Below are 17,714 nucleotides of genomic sequence, written 5' to 3' on the forward strand. Positions count from 1 at the left end.
TTTTTTTCTCAGCCAGGGTGAAGGTGCCGTGTCAATTGGATCCCGATTTTGACTCTCTTGCATCGTGATATAATTATTAATCTCTGTTTTTATCTGACACTTCTCTATACCCTATATTTCTCATTATTATTATTATTATCATCATCATCATCATCATCATCATCATCATCATCATCATCATCATCATCAATAGTAGTAGTAGTAGTAGTAGTAGTAGTAGTAGTAGTAGTAGTAGTAGTAGTAGTAGTAGTAGTAATAGTTACAGTACTACTACTACTACTACTACTACTACTACTACTACTACTACTACTACTACTACTACTACTACTACTACTAGTAGTAGTAGTAGTAGTAGTAGTAGTTGTAGTAGTAGTAGTAGTAGTAGTAGTAGTAGTAGTAGTAGTAGTAGTAGTAGTAGTAGTAGTATAGTAGTAGTAGTAGTAGTAGTAGTATAGTAGCAGCACCAGTAGTAGTAGTTGTTGTTGTAATTACAGTAGTAGCATTGTAATAGTGGTAGATAATTAGTAGCAGTAGTAATATAAGAGTAGTAGTAGTAGTAGTAGTAGTAGTAGTAGTAGTAGTAGTAGTAGTAGTAGTAGTAATAATAATAATAATAATAATAATAATAATAATAATAATAACTGGCATTTATATAGCGCTTTACCCCGTTGTCACAGGCTCTAAGCGCTTTACAGTGATATAAAACAAAACATATTACAGTAAGACAAGTCTGATGGAAAAGTGATAAGAATTCAATTTAACAACAACAGAATATGATAATAGTATTGCAACATTATGACGTAAACAGATAAAACTTTAAGCGAGATTTGAAAGTTGTCAACAAATCCGAGCATCTCGCGTGTGATGGGAGAGAGTTCCAAAAAGGGGGCGCCGAAAATTGAAAAGATTGTTCACCTATTTTACGCAATGCCTTAGGTTTGACAAGGATTGATTGGTCATTGCTTGACCTCAAGTTTCTATTGGGGACATATATGTTTATAAGGTCTTTAATATAGGAGGGACTGTGGGTGCTCAATGATTTGTAGACAACTGTATAAATATTATAGGCAACTCATTTTTTCCACAGGAAGCCAATGAAGGAGAGTTGCTGACGGGTATTCTGGCCATTGTGCACAATGAGTCTGGCTGCGTTATTTTGAGCAACCTGAAGTTTACTCATTTCGTCTTTAGCTAAATTCGTCCAAAGGGAGTTACAATAGTCCAATTTAGATAAAACAAAAGAATTAATCAAAAAATCTGCTATATGCTTCGGTATTATTATTATTATTATTATTATTATTATTATTATTATTATTATTTATTATTATTATTATTATTATTATTATTATTATTATAATTATATTATTATTATTATTATTATTATTATATATTATATTATATTAATATAATAATAATAATAATAATAATAATAATAATAATAATAAAATAATAATAATAATAATAATAATAATATAATATATAATATAATATATGATGATGATGATAATTATTATTATTATATATTATCATCATCATCATCATCATCATCATCATCATCATCATCATCACCACCATTATCATGGTCATTATCATTATCATTGTTATATTATTATTATTATTATTATTATTATTATTATTATTATTATTATATTATATTATATTTTATTTATTATTATCAGTATTAGTATTAGTATTATTACTATCAAAGTCAATGATAACATGATGATGATGCCAAGGACGACTATGACAATAATGATGATGATGATGACAATAATGATGATGATGATGACGATGATGATGATGATGATGATGATGATGATGATGATGATTAAGATGATGATGATTATGAAGATTATCATGATGGTAGCCATACTGGTGATGATGATTGTTTTTCGTGGTGATAATGCCACCAGTAGTGGTTGTGGGGGCGATATGTATTTCCATTCAAATTTCGTAACCAAATCAACCATGAAGGTAACATATTATGAAATCAGGCGACATAGAAATCAAATAAATCGACGTCTAACACCAGCGAAGTCCCAGGTTGACAGTTTTAGCCGACATGAGAGTCATTTATATTAATCAGTATTTGAAGTACGAGTTTTCTGACCAAATTTTTTATTGCAAGTTTTTCCATCGTACGGCAGTTCACTGGTTAAAAGTAATCAGACAAGCTCTATGAAGGAACCTACAGTACAGAGGAAATATCGGGAGGCTAAACGAATATTGGAGAAGATCGGAGAACAGAGGGGTGATATATGCAACTGCGCTGGGGGAGCATAATTGCAGCCCTATGCCCCAAGGACCGAGAGGCTTAAGCAAGTAACACTTGCTCATTGTGACTATCGGAAGTAAAAATATTGTTACATTAAGAAATTGTTTTTAAAAAGCCAAAACATATTAATCATAACAATGAACAATAAAATGAGAGCGATAATTATTAACATAGGAATCATTTGAATTTACTACCGGAATGTCATCCAACACGAAGCATTTTTTCTTTATATGCGGCCGGCTAAACAATTGTGTTTTCTATGACATTTTGAAAGATATATTTTTCGTAAATAGCAATCATTTCATTTAAAGTATCGCAGCATAAATAAAACAAACTGAGAAATTGTAAATCCATAGAGTTGACCCCGGGGTCAGTGTGATTCAAAAGGAGAAACTTTATCTGTTTGGCTTTAATGAAGAGACAGAGAGAGAGAGAGAGAGAGAGAGAGAGAGAGAGAGAGAGAGAAGAAAGAAGGAGAAAGAAAGAGAGAGAGAGAGAGAGATAGAAGAGAGAGAGAGAGAGAGAGAGAGAGAGAGAGAGAGAGAGAGAGAGAGAGAGAGAGAGAGAGAGAGAGGATGAACTCGAAATGTACATTCATATATTACATTTTCTAATACTGGGTATTGAATTTTATTCCAGATCTCCTTTTTAGCCTCCGTTTACTCAAGCTTAATCGAAATGCAATAATATGTGTTGTCATTGAGGGTTAATAATCTCTCACGACACACCGTAATGCGAGGGTCTTTAGTCCATGCGTCCAACTATGTTTGAATTTCGTCGATACCGAAACTTTCATCAATGAATGTCGATAACCGACTGGTGATTTTAGATCAACTTATGGCACTTCATGTATTACCCCCTTTTCAATTAATCAAATAATTATGAAATAAATTTAAATAACACAATAGCATAATAATGCTGCTTTTGTCATTTTATGCTGATATTGCAAATTATATTATAATACTATGAGAATAGACGCTATACTGTAGTAAAAAACATTTACTGTTTACTGTCGAACTCATAGCGATGAAAAGCTATTACATGAGGAAATGCTTAACCATGGGTCATGGGGTTTCTTCTCACAACAAATTATAAGAATGCATTGCCTCTCTCTCACGCGAGCCATGCTGGTATCGATTATATTTTCTGTTGCCGCCCCGATGGACGAAGCGGAAATTGTTTAACAATTTATTTCACTAAATCCGACAATTGTCAAACTACATTTTGTAAGTTAATCGGTTTACATTTTGAACCAGTGGAAAATAAGCGAAAAACTAATTTGGCGTAAATGTATAACAATGCGAACTCTTCTTATGTAGAGATAATCTTAACCCCAGGTTTGTTTTTGTTTTCACTGACTGCTGGAACTGTGAGACTGAATATAAGGTTCAAAGTTTAGTTTATCGGCCTTAATTTACGGAGTCAATGGAGTTATCTTGTTTGCTTACTTTTCGTTTCTATAATTTATCTTTTTTTTTGCTTTAAAATATTAAACTTTTTGATTCAATCTGCATGATTGCATATTGCCCCTTAATATATCTTACAAAATGGCAGCTGTTCTTAAACATTGGAGAGAGGCAGCTACTCTCATAATTCTATCACCAGCATCTCGACTTCACCTTCAACCATCAGCAATTTTACAAAGGCAACGGGCACCGCAGTCACATGAAAACAAGAACAAACTGAATGGACAATTTATCCAAGACTATGAAACCCTTTTATTGAAAAGAAGTGGCAAAAGTACATTCATGCCGAATCTTTATGTGTTTCCAGGCGGTACATCTGAAGACAACGACTTTTCAGCAGAGTGGATTTCGGTTTTTGAAAAATTAGGCAAGGACTTTCAAGAATCAATGTTTGAGAAAGTTTCAAGAGGATCCCAAAAAGCTGCTCCAATGTTTACCCGTAGTAGGGATCCACAATATTCACAAATCCCACCTGAAGTTGCTTTTCGAATTAGTGCCATACGTGAGACGTTTGAGGAATCTGGCATTTTGATAGTGAAGAAGATTGAAGAAATGAAAGAACATAAAAATGTATTGCTTTCAGAGCAGTGGAGTCAAAGTTCGAGTTTGTCATTTTCGGATAACGATTTGAAATTGAAGAGGTGGAGAGAACTTGTCAATGAAAATCCTGAAAACTTTATGAAAATGTGCAAAGAAATGGACTTGATTCCAGATATTTTATCACTATATGAGTGGACAGGTTGGCTAACACCCACAACACTGGGTGGGAGAAGATATGATACAATTTTTTACATATGTTGTCTTGATAAGAAGCCAGTTGCTGAAGCAGATAGTCAAGAAACAATTCACCATCAAGTGAGTAATCAAAAATTAGACGAAGGGTGAAGTGGGTGGAAGCTTATCTGACTTCCATGGTAAAAGCAAGTATATATCATTGAGAAGAGGTGAAAATGAAAAGAATTTGAAACATAGTGCAAGAACAAATGTGTCAAAGAACAATGTGCTCCACTGAGATAACTACTGTGCCAGGTCCTACCACTATTAATTTCAATAAAAACTTCACATCAAATCAAAGCATTTACTAAAATTGTCATGGATAAATATATAAGTGGATTGAAAAATATTATTATAAAATGTTGTTATTATTATTATTATTATTATTATTATTATTATTATTATTATTATTATTATTATTATTATTATTATTATCTATTATTATTATTGTTATTATTATTACAGCTTAATTTGCGACAGAATGAACAGTTTGATTAAAACAAAAACCATATAGATTTAACAAACCAAGAAGCTTGATGCAAACTGACATCTTATTCAGATTGGATTAACTTTCATTCTTTTGTTATCAACATTTGTAAGAGTCAAAGAGATTAGCCGTGACAAGATACAATAAAAGCTATCACCAAACCCATTGGTCACAATGCACAGTTGTCAGTCCCAAATCAAAGGATATCGCTGTCTCTACTTACAACTGTCATTGTCTACCTACCCTCGCCTCAGATCTAATGGTCACAGGTGTCACACAAACCCATTCTCCAAAGCAACACTCTCTTTTGTCTCTTAATAGAGTGGTGACACATTCCTGTAGCATTAAACCCGCCCACTTTTGATTCTTCAACCTGTCATGATTTCATGAGATCTTATTTGATTTCTTGAATTTGCCACCTTTTGAGGTCGAAAATTTGTTGCGATTAATCAAAGTTCATTGCAATTAACCAGTGACTTTTATTAAGAATTAAATCCATTTCTTGGGAAATGTTGGATTATCTGAGTTGCGATTATCCAGAGTGGATTGCAGTACTTGTAAAAGTAGTTGTTTTTTTTTTTTGGTATAATTAGTTGTAGTCATGGTAGTTCTATTATTTATTTCCACAGTTAGTAATGATAATCCCAAATTTTATTTTCACTACAGTGGATTACTCCTTCAGATGTTTTGTCCTCTTACTACCAAGGCAATGTAGCACTGGCACCACCTCAAGTGTATGAGTTTGCACGACTACTCCATTTTGATAGAGCTGATGGTTTGATGAAATTTTCAGCAGAAAGAGAACCTGAGAGAGTAGAGAGATTTTTCCCTGTCATTGGAGTTGCCAATGATGCTCTTATTTCTCTCCTGCCCGGTAATAGTTACAATAGAATTACCATTGAAATATACTTTTATATCTAATCAAAATAGTTGGTAAATTTAATATGTACATGATATTAAATCCTAATAATATCCAGTTTTAGTAGTGACACAAACATTTTATTTTTCCCGTCTGCCTATTTTTAATCCGAGACATACTTTAGGGTGTGTCTTTATTTGTATAAGTATTGTTGTTGGGTATAAAGCAAGTATATATATATATATATATATATATATATATATATATATATATATGTGTGTGTGTGTGTGTGTGTGTATGTGTAAATGAGAATTATTATTTGTTTTATTATTATTATTATTATTATTATTATTATTATTATTATTATTATTATTATTATTATTGTTGTTGCGGTTGTTGTGTTGTTATTATTTGTTCATCATAGTTAAATACTCACTCTGTAACCTTTCATTGATTGATTCATTGATTTCTTTATCTATTCATTTCATTCATTCATTTTAAAATTAGTTCATATTAGAGCATATTTCCTTTTCACTTTCTCCAGGGGATGATCTCTATCCTGAAAGTCCAGACTTGTATACCCCAAAAAGTGTAATCGAGTTTGGACAGACAATGAAAGAGGTGGATAGAAATGTGAAAAACTTCCACAGATTAATCAAAAGAGACTACAGCCCTCAGACGCTTTATTATATTGTCTCTAATTTTGTCTTTAAGAATAAACATGTTGGTCCAGATACAAGTGTGCAAAAGCTGTTAGGAAAATTGTAAGTTTGTTAGTTTTGTGTGATTCATTAAAGTCGCTGATCTATTGTGTATGATGCAAATGGATTGGTGTCTTTAGCTATAAAGTGATACTGTACAGAAAGTCATTGTGGTGTAATAATGTATTGGTAAATATGAAACTCCTGTATTGTAAGCATTATAATTAAGTAGTAGTAGTTGTAAGCCTCGTAGTCCGAATGACGCTTGCTGAGAATTGTGTGATTCAGTCATAGTCGATGACTAAATCTGCTCTCTCCATCCATGTTGTTAATTGTTTCCATTGGTCACGGTCCTGGGCAAGAGTTTTAAGGCTGTCGAGATCTTGTTGTGACTTTAATACAGAGGGCACTGCAATATTTTTTGGTTCTTCAGGGATTAATTCGGCCTCATCTGAATCCAGAAATTTCTGATATGTAGAGAGATCCTGGTTCAGGGTAGTTACTATTGATGTTGGTGGTCTCCTTACATATTTGTTGCCATGAAGGAAATATTCTGTCATTGCAGTTTGGGCTGGGATGTTATCTTCTCGACGTAAGATGTGACCAAATAGCCTCCATCGCTTTCCTTTTGTTATTGTACTCAGGCGTTGGACCCTGGTTATTTCATAGAGTTTAGTATTTGTAATTGTCTCTGGCCAACAGATTCCGATAACGCGATAATAATTGTTTGCAGTGTTTCTTTATCATTACATATAATTAAAGGTCTACTTAATCGAAAGGAAAAAAAATAGGCAGTCCCTAGAGCCAGACTGTATCCATTATTCTGTGGCATGAAACATGTAATATAACTTGCTCAGAACTTGTTAAATTGGATGCTAGTTTATCGCAGAGCACTTTCTTCTTGATAGTATTTTAGATTTTATATCCTTTTACTCAACAAGTAATTAATTTAAATGGGGGATAAAAACAATTTCTATAATAATTGGAATGAATACTAAATCAAGTCTAGTCATGTGAAAACATGGTTCTCTAGGGATTGAGTAAACATTCCTCGGGCTTCACTCTATAATATGAAATCTATAAATGTTTGTGGCCTCAAAACACATAGTATCTGCATTTGGAGTTAATTCAACCAATTAAGCTAGACTTGAATAATGCTTCATTTTCTTCCCCCGGTCATTTGTATCAATCAATTAAATCAAGAGCTCAGATAAAACTTTGTTAAAACTACTAATGTATATTATTTGATTTTATGAAAAACAGATGAAATAAGAATTTGCTATTGCTATGCTATTACAAATACTGTATTATGATCAATTGAAATTGAAATTACCTAAATTTATTTCAGTTTCATATTCCTATATTCATCCTCAATCTTTGTGGAATTCAATCTTTATAAATATAAGAGCAATCACCAATTTTATTCCTCTCTCTTTTAAATACTATCTATTAGATCTTAGGAATACATACTCAAAGTGAGATGAACAGCTCATGGCTGGATTGTAAGCTAGCCTTAAGTTTTATTAATCAAATATTAAAATTGAATAAATAATTAAAGCAAAAAATGTATTTTTAATCACGCAAACTTATTCAGTAAATGAGATAATGCGTTAACTAATTAACTGATATTTGAAACTTTATTGCATAATTAGATTTCTGGTTGAGGATATGAAAAAACAACGAAAACATTTCTGTCAGCATCTTATTTTCCTTCTTTTTGAGCAAAAAAAAATAGGTACATATTACTCGCGTTGTGGTCCTGTACTGATGCACAGGTTTTCTCTGCCTCCTTTCAAAATCTACTTTAAAGATTATTATCCCATGAAATCGAGTGGATTTTAGTCTTCACATTCAATTTAAAATTTTGTTTTTACTTAAAAAATCAATTTAGTCTTATATAAGAAATTGGTAAAGAAAAAATGTATGTTTCTTTTTATCACTGAGGACAACCCTTTGGACTTTTACTTCCCATTGCTTTTCCTAAATAATATTGAAAGTTGATCTTTTATTGAATTTCTTGTTGCTTACTTACGACATTTAATTAATTATCGATTCAGGAGTAGTAAACAAATGTATTGATTTTACCCTTAAATTTAACACCTAATTTAGTCTAACAATATCAAAAAACAAGATCAGAACTTAAATTTTATCATGAATTAATATAGGATCTTTACACTGCGTTGTATTTATCAACTGATTTATTTTTTAAAGCACCACATAACATTACAAGCTTGCGAATGAGTGTTATTGCGTTATTAAAATAGAAAATTTAATGTATTCATAGCCATAAAAAGTATCTTTATTCCACCCCTTAAAGTAAGATTATTAGATATTTCTTAACCAACTAGTACTAGTACTAGTTGTAAAAAGCTTAATTTGCAATCTTTAGTGATCGTTCAAGAAAAGACTGGCTTTTTGATCACCAAAGCATATCAGAAAGCCCTACCCACTTGGAATCCCATTTTTTTCTCCGTCCCTTGCAAGATATCGATATCACCAAAATAAAAAACATTGCTATTCCTAAGACAATTTGATTCGTTTGTCAAAAGAAAGAAGCAAATAATTTTCACATGAAAGAAGTAGAGTTTCCTTTGATGAATTGAAATCAACTTTTGATTTTAAATTGAAAGGCTCTACCAATAAATGGAGATCCCTTTTGATTAGGTCAAACATAACAATTCAGGGCCACACTACACATATCTACTCAGCATGTTGGTGTGATGTTACAAGCCTGTTTATTTGCTGTAGTTTATTTTCGTTGGATTTTTAAAAAAATTTGATTGCTTTAGGGAATGTGGATTAGTGATGAAATTTAAGAAAAATTAAAGGTACAGTTATGAAAACAAGCATTTAAAATTATTCTAAGCCATCGAGAGTTTTGTGCAAAGCAATGTCTCTAAGTCTCATCTGGCCATGCTCATGCTGACCACGGAGACCAAAAGCCTTTATGAAATAAGAAAATAATGAAAATCGGAGTGATCTAGGTGTGTCATCTCCTCGCTGGTTTGTTTCAATGAATTTTTGCTCGTCTTCGGAATTAAAGCTTTCAGCAGTATGATCTTTTTTCTCCGGAGTCCTTTAGTTTTTAGATAGAGTTTCTTTGCATTTAAAGCTACTCTTGATTTGAACAAGGTCTTCAAAGTTACGATTGATTCTAGGTATTCTTTCTATTTTAGATACTTCTCTACATTTGCTTTTGTACAGTCCAGTGTGGACAGTTCATATTCCAAATCATCAGTTTTTTCAATTTTTATCCAAAAAAAAAACAAAAAACAACAATCTCTGAGGAGTATTCAATTTCTGAGGTGGTATTTGTCTCAATTTTTCTCTCTTCTGACTTGTTCTCTAAAATCCAGTATTGGATTAGCCTGATATGGTTAGGTATGGTTTCATTGTTGATTTTTTTCTTTCGATTATAATGAAGATCTGCATTTCGTCTGGCTTGGAAGTATTTTTCTCAGTGTAAAAATCACTGAAAACAGTCTCAATGTTGATCTCTTCCAAATGATTTATCATTCTCAGTTGTGTTTTGTTCATCTGCTGGGATGAAAATTTTGACCCAAAAAGAAAAGAAAAAGGTTGGATTCGTATTCATACGCACCAAAATATTATTTCAAATAGCTAATCAGCTGTCTTTTAAACTTCATTTGAAGTCAATAAAATGAGCACAAATATTCTGTAATCATTGAATACATTTTATATTCAATGGGTTTAAAGCTTTATCCAACAATTATGTCTAAGAAATGTTAGGGTTTCCAATCGGCAGGTTAGAAAAATTGTTATACCATAATCACAGTTAGCAATAGATTCAAGAAGACTACTAGGCTTTGTTCTTTAACTAAACAATAGGCAGTTAAAATGATATCATATATACGTTACAGGTTGGTGTGTCGATTAAGCGGAGTGTGCGTTTAAGTGGAGAAGCTAAAAATAGCATCTAAGTACCAGCTTCCATGTGCCATTCATGTAGGACCTTACCCTCTGAGTATTCTATGGGCTAGGAACCGTCATATTCAAGACATTAGACTCATTAGAAGGATTTTTTTTTTGTTTCTTTATATTTTCTTAAATTTATTTATTTATTGGTTTGTATTGGGGACTTTTGTTGTTTTTTAAAACTTTCTTTTCTTATTCATGTTTCATGGACAATAAATTATGACACTATTGTTTGTAAGAATAGTAACCGTGGAGCGTTGATTGTAGTAAAGCCCCGTCTCGTGAGCATTGTAAATGTCACTCTAATCGTACTGCTGAAGAAGTTGTTCAAAACTTCATCACTCCATTGGCTGGCAGAAGAGACATCAGCATAGTGTTTTTCGACATGTTCTTTTCTAAACACGACATTCTGTCGACCTTTCCATCACGAGAGCCAGCTTTCTTATGGGGAGAAAGACTTGCCTTAAGTTGACTTTTGAGTTTATCAATGTGGACATGGACTGTATAGATCGATTAAAAGATGAGACACAAGTCCTCTCTGTAATCCTTTCTTATTGTCCACGGCCCAGTAGAGGAAAACAATGTACATGTAGAGAATTGCAATCGAGTGGTCAGACAATATAAACAAACACACGGCATTGGGTGGACTGCGATCACGTTTCACACCTTGTGATGCAGACAGCAAGTGCTGTGCTGAGTCAATTAGCCCGTCGGGTCTGGTAATCCTTTGATGTCAATTAACAGGCATTGCACGCCTGGCCTAGTCGGGGTCCTAGGGACAGTAGAATAGCTTAGAAGGAAAAGCTTTTTTCACGCGTGATACGATATTATCGTGCAGAAATGGTTCAATGAGAAACGTATTTTCAGTACCCTTTTTTAGGTTGTAATTTAAAGATATTTTTCTCCAATCAAGATGGATCAAAGTGTAGCGATTAAGCGGAGAAGGTGTGCGATTAAGAGGAGCGATTATATAGGAAAAAACTCTGTTTTTCGGGAATGTGTAGCATATAAGCGGAGTGTGCGATTAACCGATGTGCGATTAAGCAGAGTGAACTGTATTATTTTACTTTTGCAACACTTGCTTTGTGAATAAAATAGTTTGAGAATGTTCAATTTCATGTAGAAATAAGTAATCAGATGAAAAATAACATGGTGTCTGCTTAACTTATTTATTTAAAAATAGATTTATGGTATAATCACAACAAAATGTGCATTGACTTTTATATTTATTTATTATTTATTTATGTATTTATCTATTATTTTATCAATCTGTCTGGGTGGGGTTCCTGACCTACCATAGTGGGCAGGGTGGCACTTACTGTGTCTTCTATCCCCTCATATCTATTTTCCAACTTGCCTTCTGTCGTTGTCCTGGAATGAGATCACTTGGTTTTGTCCTGGCCCTGGCCTTATACCCTGGCTGAGAGGGAATCAGTCAAATGTATAGTTAGAGTTTTGGGAGATGATATTTTTTTCCTTGTAAATCATTTCTCTGTTATGCACCCTGTTTTATTTACCTATTATATATGATTTATAAACATTTGAGTGTATCCCTCTTAGTTGGGACCTGTGCTTGTGTCTGGATGAGACTTTTAGTTGATCTCAAACTAAGTACTTTGATAGTGTGCTCTTGGAATCTACATCTGTTTCCTATTTGAACCAATTCCCCCTTTGTCTTACCTTTTCTTATGTGCTTAAATTGTAATTCTCGAAATTTTTACTATCCCATTTTCTTGCTTCATTTTTACTGGTGCTAATATGACCTTAATGTGTTGCAAGCCCCGTAAAACCATTAAAAACAAACAAAAACATTTTCAATCTGATTATTTAATTATTATTTATTTATCTAATTTTTAGCATGTGTTTAATTTCAGTTATGCACATATATGCAAAAGTAACTTTACACTTGTTTTAAGTCAATTTGTTTGAGATTTAAGATACAAAATTGGACAAATGTTATATCACAGCCACAAAAATTGGCAATATTTTTAATATAATATTATGTGATCCAGATTTCGTCAACTTCATGCATAATGCTGAAAGTAACAACGACTCAAACTCAAGGAGCACAAGTTGGATTGCTCTACTTCGGAAAAAAAAAGATAAAATTCGACGCAAAAAAAGTCAGTAAGGTATATGGTTACCATGATTTCCAATCAATTCTCTGAGAAGTCTCCCCATAGAGTAGCAGAACATGGCAATGTTAAATCAGAGCAGGTTGTTGTGGATTGGTTCTGTTTCGATAATTTAAAAATATGCATTTTCACGATTGTCCCAGTAACATTCTTTATATTTCATTCTTTGTGTCATTTCCGAAGTCGAAATATGAAGTTGTCTTATAAAAATGTTCACCATCCAAGCTGTGATTGACAGATTGCAATATAACTAAGCATGTGGTTTAAGGAATGTTGTCCTTGGAGATATAAAATTCTTGACTTTAACACATATTTAAACAATAGTAATTTACCATATAAAATTTTAAGTTATTTTTGCACATATGTATATAAAATCAAGTTTATCTGAATTGTGTTCTTTTATTTTTAAATCTGAAATTGTTGAAGCAAGCATCAGTTATGGCTTTTTTTTGTGATTGTTCGAGTGAACAAATTGAATTTGAGAGTAAGCTATCATCTGAGTTAAACAACTATTCTGGTACCAAAAATTCAGATGATAATTTATCCAACTGATTTATTGGCATTGACATAAATGCAAAGTAATTTATGACACAAAGCAAAAATTGAGTATTTAATCACTAACTTTTGATTTTTTTTGACTTGGCCATTCAAAAATATCAGTAACTGTATCTATAACTAGATAGGATGCTGGGAAACAAATGAGATCTATAAAGAATATGTCCAGTCTATGTTTTAATTTTGGAAGCCCAGGCATTTACCGGTTGGCTCGAAGTATTTGAAAGAAAATGCTTTTGTGAAAAAACTATAGAAGATCAATGAATTTTTGGGTCAATAAATATTTCAATTGCGGATTTATCCATATGAAAATTTATAATGGCACTGCTTTTGACTTGAACGCATTTTTGGCCTCATCTTTGAAGACCAGCTATCACATCTTTGAAGACAGTGTGCTGGATTTGTTTGATGGCTTGTCCTACTGCTCTTTGCAAGGTCCTCAAAACTGTTACATAGCTGATCTATAAGAAAAAAATATCTGTAGGATTTTAAGCAGGACTTTTGTGTGCCAACGTGAGTGGAGTCTCTTTATTGATGAGCCGAGTTCCAAAATGTTCTTTAAGCTACTTAATGGCATTTTTTGATGTATAGGGTGCTGCCCCATCTTTGGTATGAACTACTGATTTACCACATAAACTTCTCAGTGCTTTCCAGAAATTTCTAGTTTATAATATAACATCACTTACAAAGCAATTATGCTGGATTGTCTTTTATCTAAAACCATGGGCACATGGATAACCTGGCGGAATTCGTTTGTGATTGAAATCCCTTGAGAGACAGATACAGAATAAGGTCTGTATTTTAACCCTGTTTCAATATTCGCCTGACAGAGTTTGGCTACTTTGGAGTTCGTGGTTGTGACGATGATTTGACTGGTTTTTTTTTGTGTGTGTTTTTTTTTTATTAGTCCCAACAGCCGGTTAAACAGCGTCAATGTCCTTTTAGTCTAAACTCTACGATTATAGAGATTACCTCTTCGTTTGTGGAAGGTCAACATGTATCCTGTTGTTATAGTATAGTTTTCTTTGCTGGTTGTTGAGGGCTTCCAGTATTTTTTAATGCCATACCATATACACATTTCCTTTTTAAAAGTATGATATAGCTTTGCATAATATAAACTTTCTGAGAATTGTCACATGCCATAATTGATAAACACAACAAATGGTTTGTTTATGCATTTTACGTCCAAAATTGGTGTGATTTCATCCTTAATCTAAAAAGTTATTAAGATTTCTTTCAGGTGCTTTGAATTTGGAAAACTAGGTGTCAGCTGGGTGAGGTTCCTGACCTCCCATAATGGGCAGGGAGATGCATGTCTTCTATCGCCTTATATCTGTTTTCCAACTTGCTTTCTGTCTTTGTCTAGGAATGAGATTACTTGGTTTTGTCCTGGTCCTGGCTGGGAGGGAAACAGTAAAATGTTTTGGGAGATGATATTTTTTTTCCATGTAAATCATCTCTCTGTTATGTATTATTAGATTTGTTATTTTGAAAAACAAAAAACAAGAACACTAGGTGTCACTAAATAAGTTTTATATTTTAGATTATGCAGTTGCATACCAACAAACCGTCGTAATTAAGATTTGAATACAAGATTGTCTTTTCTATCATTTATATTATCTGCGATAAAAATAACTGTTGGATATGTTGATTTTTAAAAACTTTTATATTGGTTTGTTTTTTCATGGTCTATTACAAAGCATGACAACCTTTCAGAGCTAAATAAAGCAATATCAAAAAGTATTGTTGCTGTTTAAACATTCACTTTAGATTAAGTCACGTTATTCAATAGAATCAAATAAATAAAAGGCAAATTTTTCTTTAGGCTATGTGCCAATAAAGAGTGAGATAACCCAGGCATCAGTGGCCCGTATTGTATGAGAATCAAAGTCCATACAGATGCACCTACATCTCTGCTCCTTGAGTTGAAATCTCTCCTGGTCTTCTAGCATGAAATGAATAGTGCAATCTATTTGTTGTCTGCCAAATTTAAGTTAGATTTAGTTACTTCATCACTACTTGGAGTAGGGGGATAGGGCGTTATGAATTTTATTGAATTCGTATTTATTAGTATTTTACTCTGTCTTGAAATAATGAAATTCCCAAATGAAAATCACCACTGTTTGTTTTTAAAGGGGTATGTTCATATTATGTAGCATTGGTGTTGTGATACTTACCTATTTGGAATCGCAATGTAACTTAATGTATGTTTTAATATTGGGCACTTGTTAGAACGCTCTAGAGAAAGATTTTATTATTTTTATAGATTATCAATTTGTTTTGCTTGTTTGTTTGTTTTTTTAATTATTTGATTTCTTTTGCATTCAATCTTTAAAGTTTATTTTGTGTGATTGTATTAAGAGTAAATAAAATAAACTTAAAGAAAATACTCAAGGAAATTAAACAGAATATGGACAGATTTTTAACATATAAATTTAGGTAATCGAATGTTTAAATTATAAGCTTCGGGTTTTTTATACCAACATGTGATTGGTTTTGTCTAAGCCCTTCTGGGAGGGAAATAGTCAAATTTATAGTTAGAGTTTTGGAGATGATATTTTTAGTCTCTCTGTTTTGCACTGTGTTTTTTGTTTCACATATATGATTTGCAAACATGTGAGTGTATTCCTCTTAGTGGGAGACATGTGCTTGTATCAGACTGAGACATTTAGGTGATCTCAAACTAAGTACACTGATAGTGTGCTCTTGGAATCTACATCTGTTCCCTATTCGAACCAATTCCTCTTTGTCTTGCTTTAATTGTAATTCTAGATCCTTTTGATATCTCATTTTCTGGGTGGGGTTCCTGACCGCCCATAGTGGGCAGGGAGGTACATTCTGTGTCTTCTATCCCCTATGTCTGTTTTCCAGCATGCTTTCTGTCTTTGTCTTGGAATGAGATTACTTGGTTTTGTCCTGGCCCTGGCTGGAATCCTAGCTGAGAGGGAAACAGTCAAATGCATCGTCATTGTTTTGGGAGATGATATTTTTTTCCTCTCTGTTATGTACTATTATATTTGTTATTTTGAATTTATAATGTAAGCATTTGAGTGTATTCCTCTGTTGGATTTTGTGCTTGTGTCCGGATGAGACTTATAGGTGGTCTCAAACTAAGTACTTTGATAGTGGGCTCTAGGAATCTACATCTGATCCCTATTTGTTCCCAGTTCCCTTATGTCTTACTTTTTCTTGGGTGCTTTATTTGAAAGTCTAGAACTTTTTACTATCCCATTTTCTTCCTTTTTACTGGCGCTGATATAACCTAAATGTGTTGCAAGCGCCGTAAAACCCTTAAAAACAAACAAAACATATCTCATTTTCTTCCTTTTTACTGGCGCTGATATGACCTAAATGTGTTGCAAGCGTCTTAAAACTAAAACCCTTAAAAACAAACATCTTTTGGTCTTACTATTAATATGTTGAAATAAAGTTTCCTCCTTATATGAAATACCTTTTAATTACTCAATTGTTCAGTGTTTTTTTTTAATATCCGTTCGCATTGGTTATAGTAGATTTGTTCTATGCTGATGCTATTGTACTTTTTGTACATTTGGTGTTCATTAAACATTCTGGAAATTTAATAATGTTTTACCGCTAACAGCTGTTATTTTATGTTTAATACTAAGCCGCGTTTTATTGTTATGACATTGTGTAAGTCAATTCCGAAGGCTCTCTGACAATTTTGACACAATGCGGGTAATCTCACTGTCTCTGCTTCTTATCTCTATCAGTGTTTCCAATTTTACGTAGTTTTTGTTCTTGCCTATATCATCCAAGAGTCTATCCCATAAATCTTGCCCACGGTAGTAAAATGACCATACCAGTAAATTTTCCTACAGTTACCTAATGGTCATCCTCAATAACTGCTTTATTCTGTTGATTGATCCACCCTTCTCCACTTTGCTGGACATCCAGTGTACAATTCATCAGGCTCTCCTTACGACTTAAAAACGTTATCCAGCTACCTATAAATAGCACTTAAGTGACAAGAGGAAGCCCCATAAGCCGGGTTGCATCGGTTTACCGCTGAGATTCGTCCGTTTATATAAATAATATAGAAGCAAACGCTCTCATCCGTTAAAAGATCTCTTTTCTGAATCACATAATTATTTATTTACAAATAAAACATTTCGTTTTATTTGGGAATATTTCGTAAAAGATATTTCATAGTAGATACATTTTTTTAGTGATGGGCTTCAATAGTCGGATGAGAACCTGACGTACGCACCAGTTGATCTAACATCCCAAAATAATCCATAATATATCGACTCACACCGTGTATTCTCCTATTAGTACTCTTACAATACAGACAGGTACTCGTTTATTCTCGAGTAGAGTAAATTATCTAGTCTTAAGTGCCTTAACTAAAGATACGAAGCCGGGGCGATAATGTTCACTTTATCCAGTCACTGGCTACAAACAACTTCGCTTGACTGTGTCACAAGACACTTTTACCACTCGGCCAACAGACCAGCACTTTGGACATAAATCAACACTTAAATTATTCTTTTTTAATACAATAAATG

At 33.0% G+C, this 17,714-nt stretch overlaps 2 protein-coding genes across 2 annotated transcripts in view; one reads left to right on the forward strand and one right to left on the reverse strand.

The window, feature by feature from the left end:
• The window catches only part of LOC144978412 (uncharacterized), a 245,435-nt gene that overhangs the window by 45,978 nt on the left and 181,743 nt on the right, over positions 1-17,714 (reverse strand). The gene's annotated exons all lie outside the window — the stretch shown is intronic.
• LOC144978404 (acyl-coenzyme A diphosphatase NUDT19-like) lies at positions 3,679-16,649 on the forward strand. The gene is made up of 4 exons (XM_078924391.1): positions 3,679-4,596; positions 5,669-5,876; positions 6,406-6,625; positions 10,444-16,649. The coding sequence occupies exons 1-4, from the start codon at positions 3,823-3,825 to the stop codon at positions 10,475-10,477; spliced, it is 1,236 nt and encodes a 411-aa protein (XP_078780517.1). The 5' UTR covers positions 3,679-3,822; the 3' UTR covers positions 10,478-16,649.

This window comes from Berghia stephanieae, chromosome 1 (assembly GCF_034508935.2).
Source record: "Berghia stephanieae isolate SIO BIC M18660-M18661 chromosome 1, UCSD_Bste_1.3, whole genome shotgun sequence".
Taxonomy (NCBI): Eukaryota; Metazoa; Mollusca; class Gastropoda; order Nudibranchia; family Aeolidiidae; genus Berghia; species Berghia stephanieae.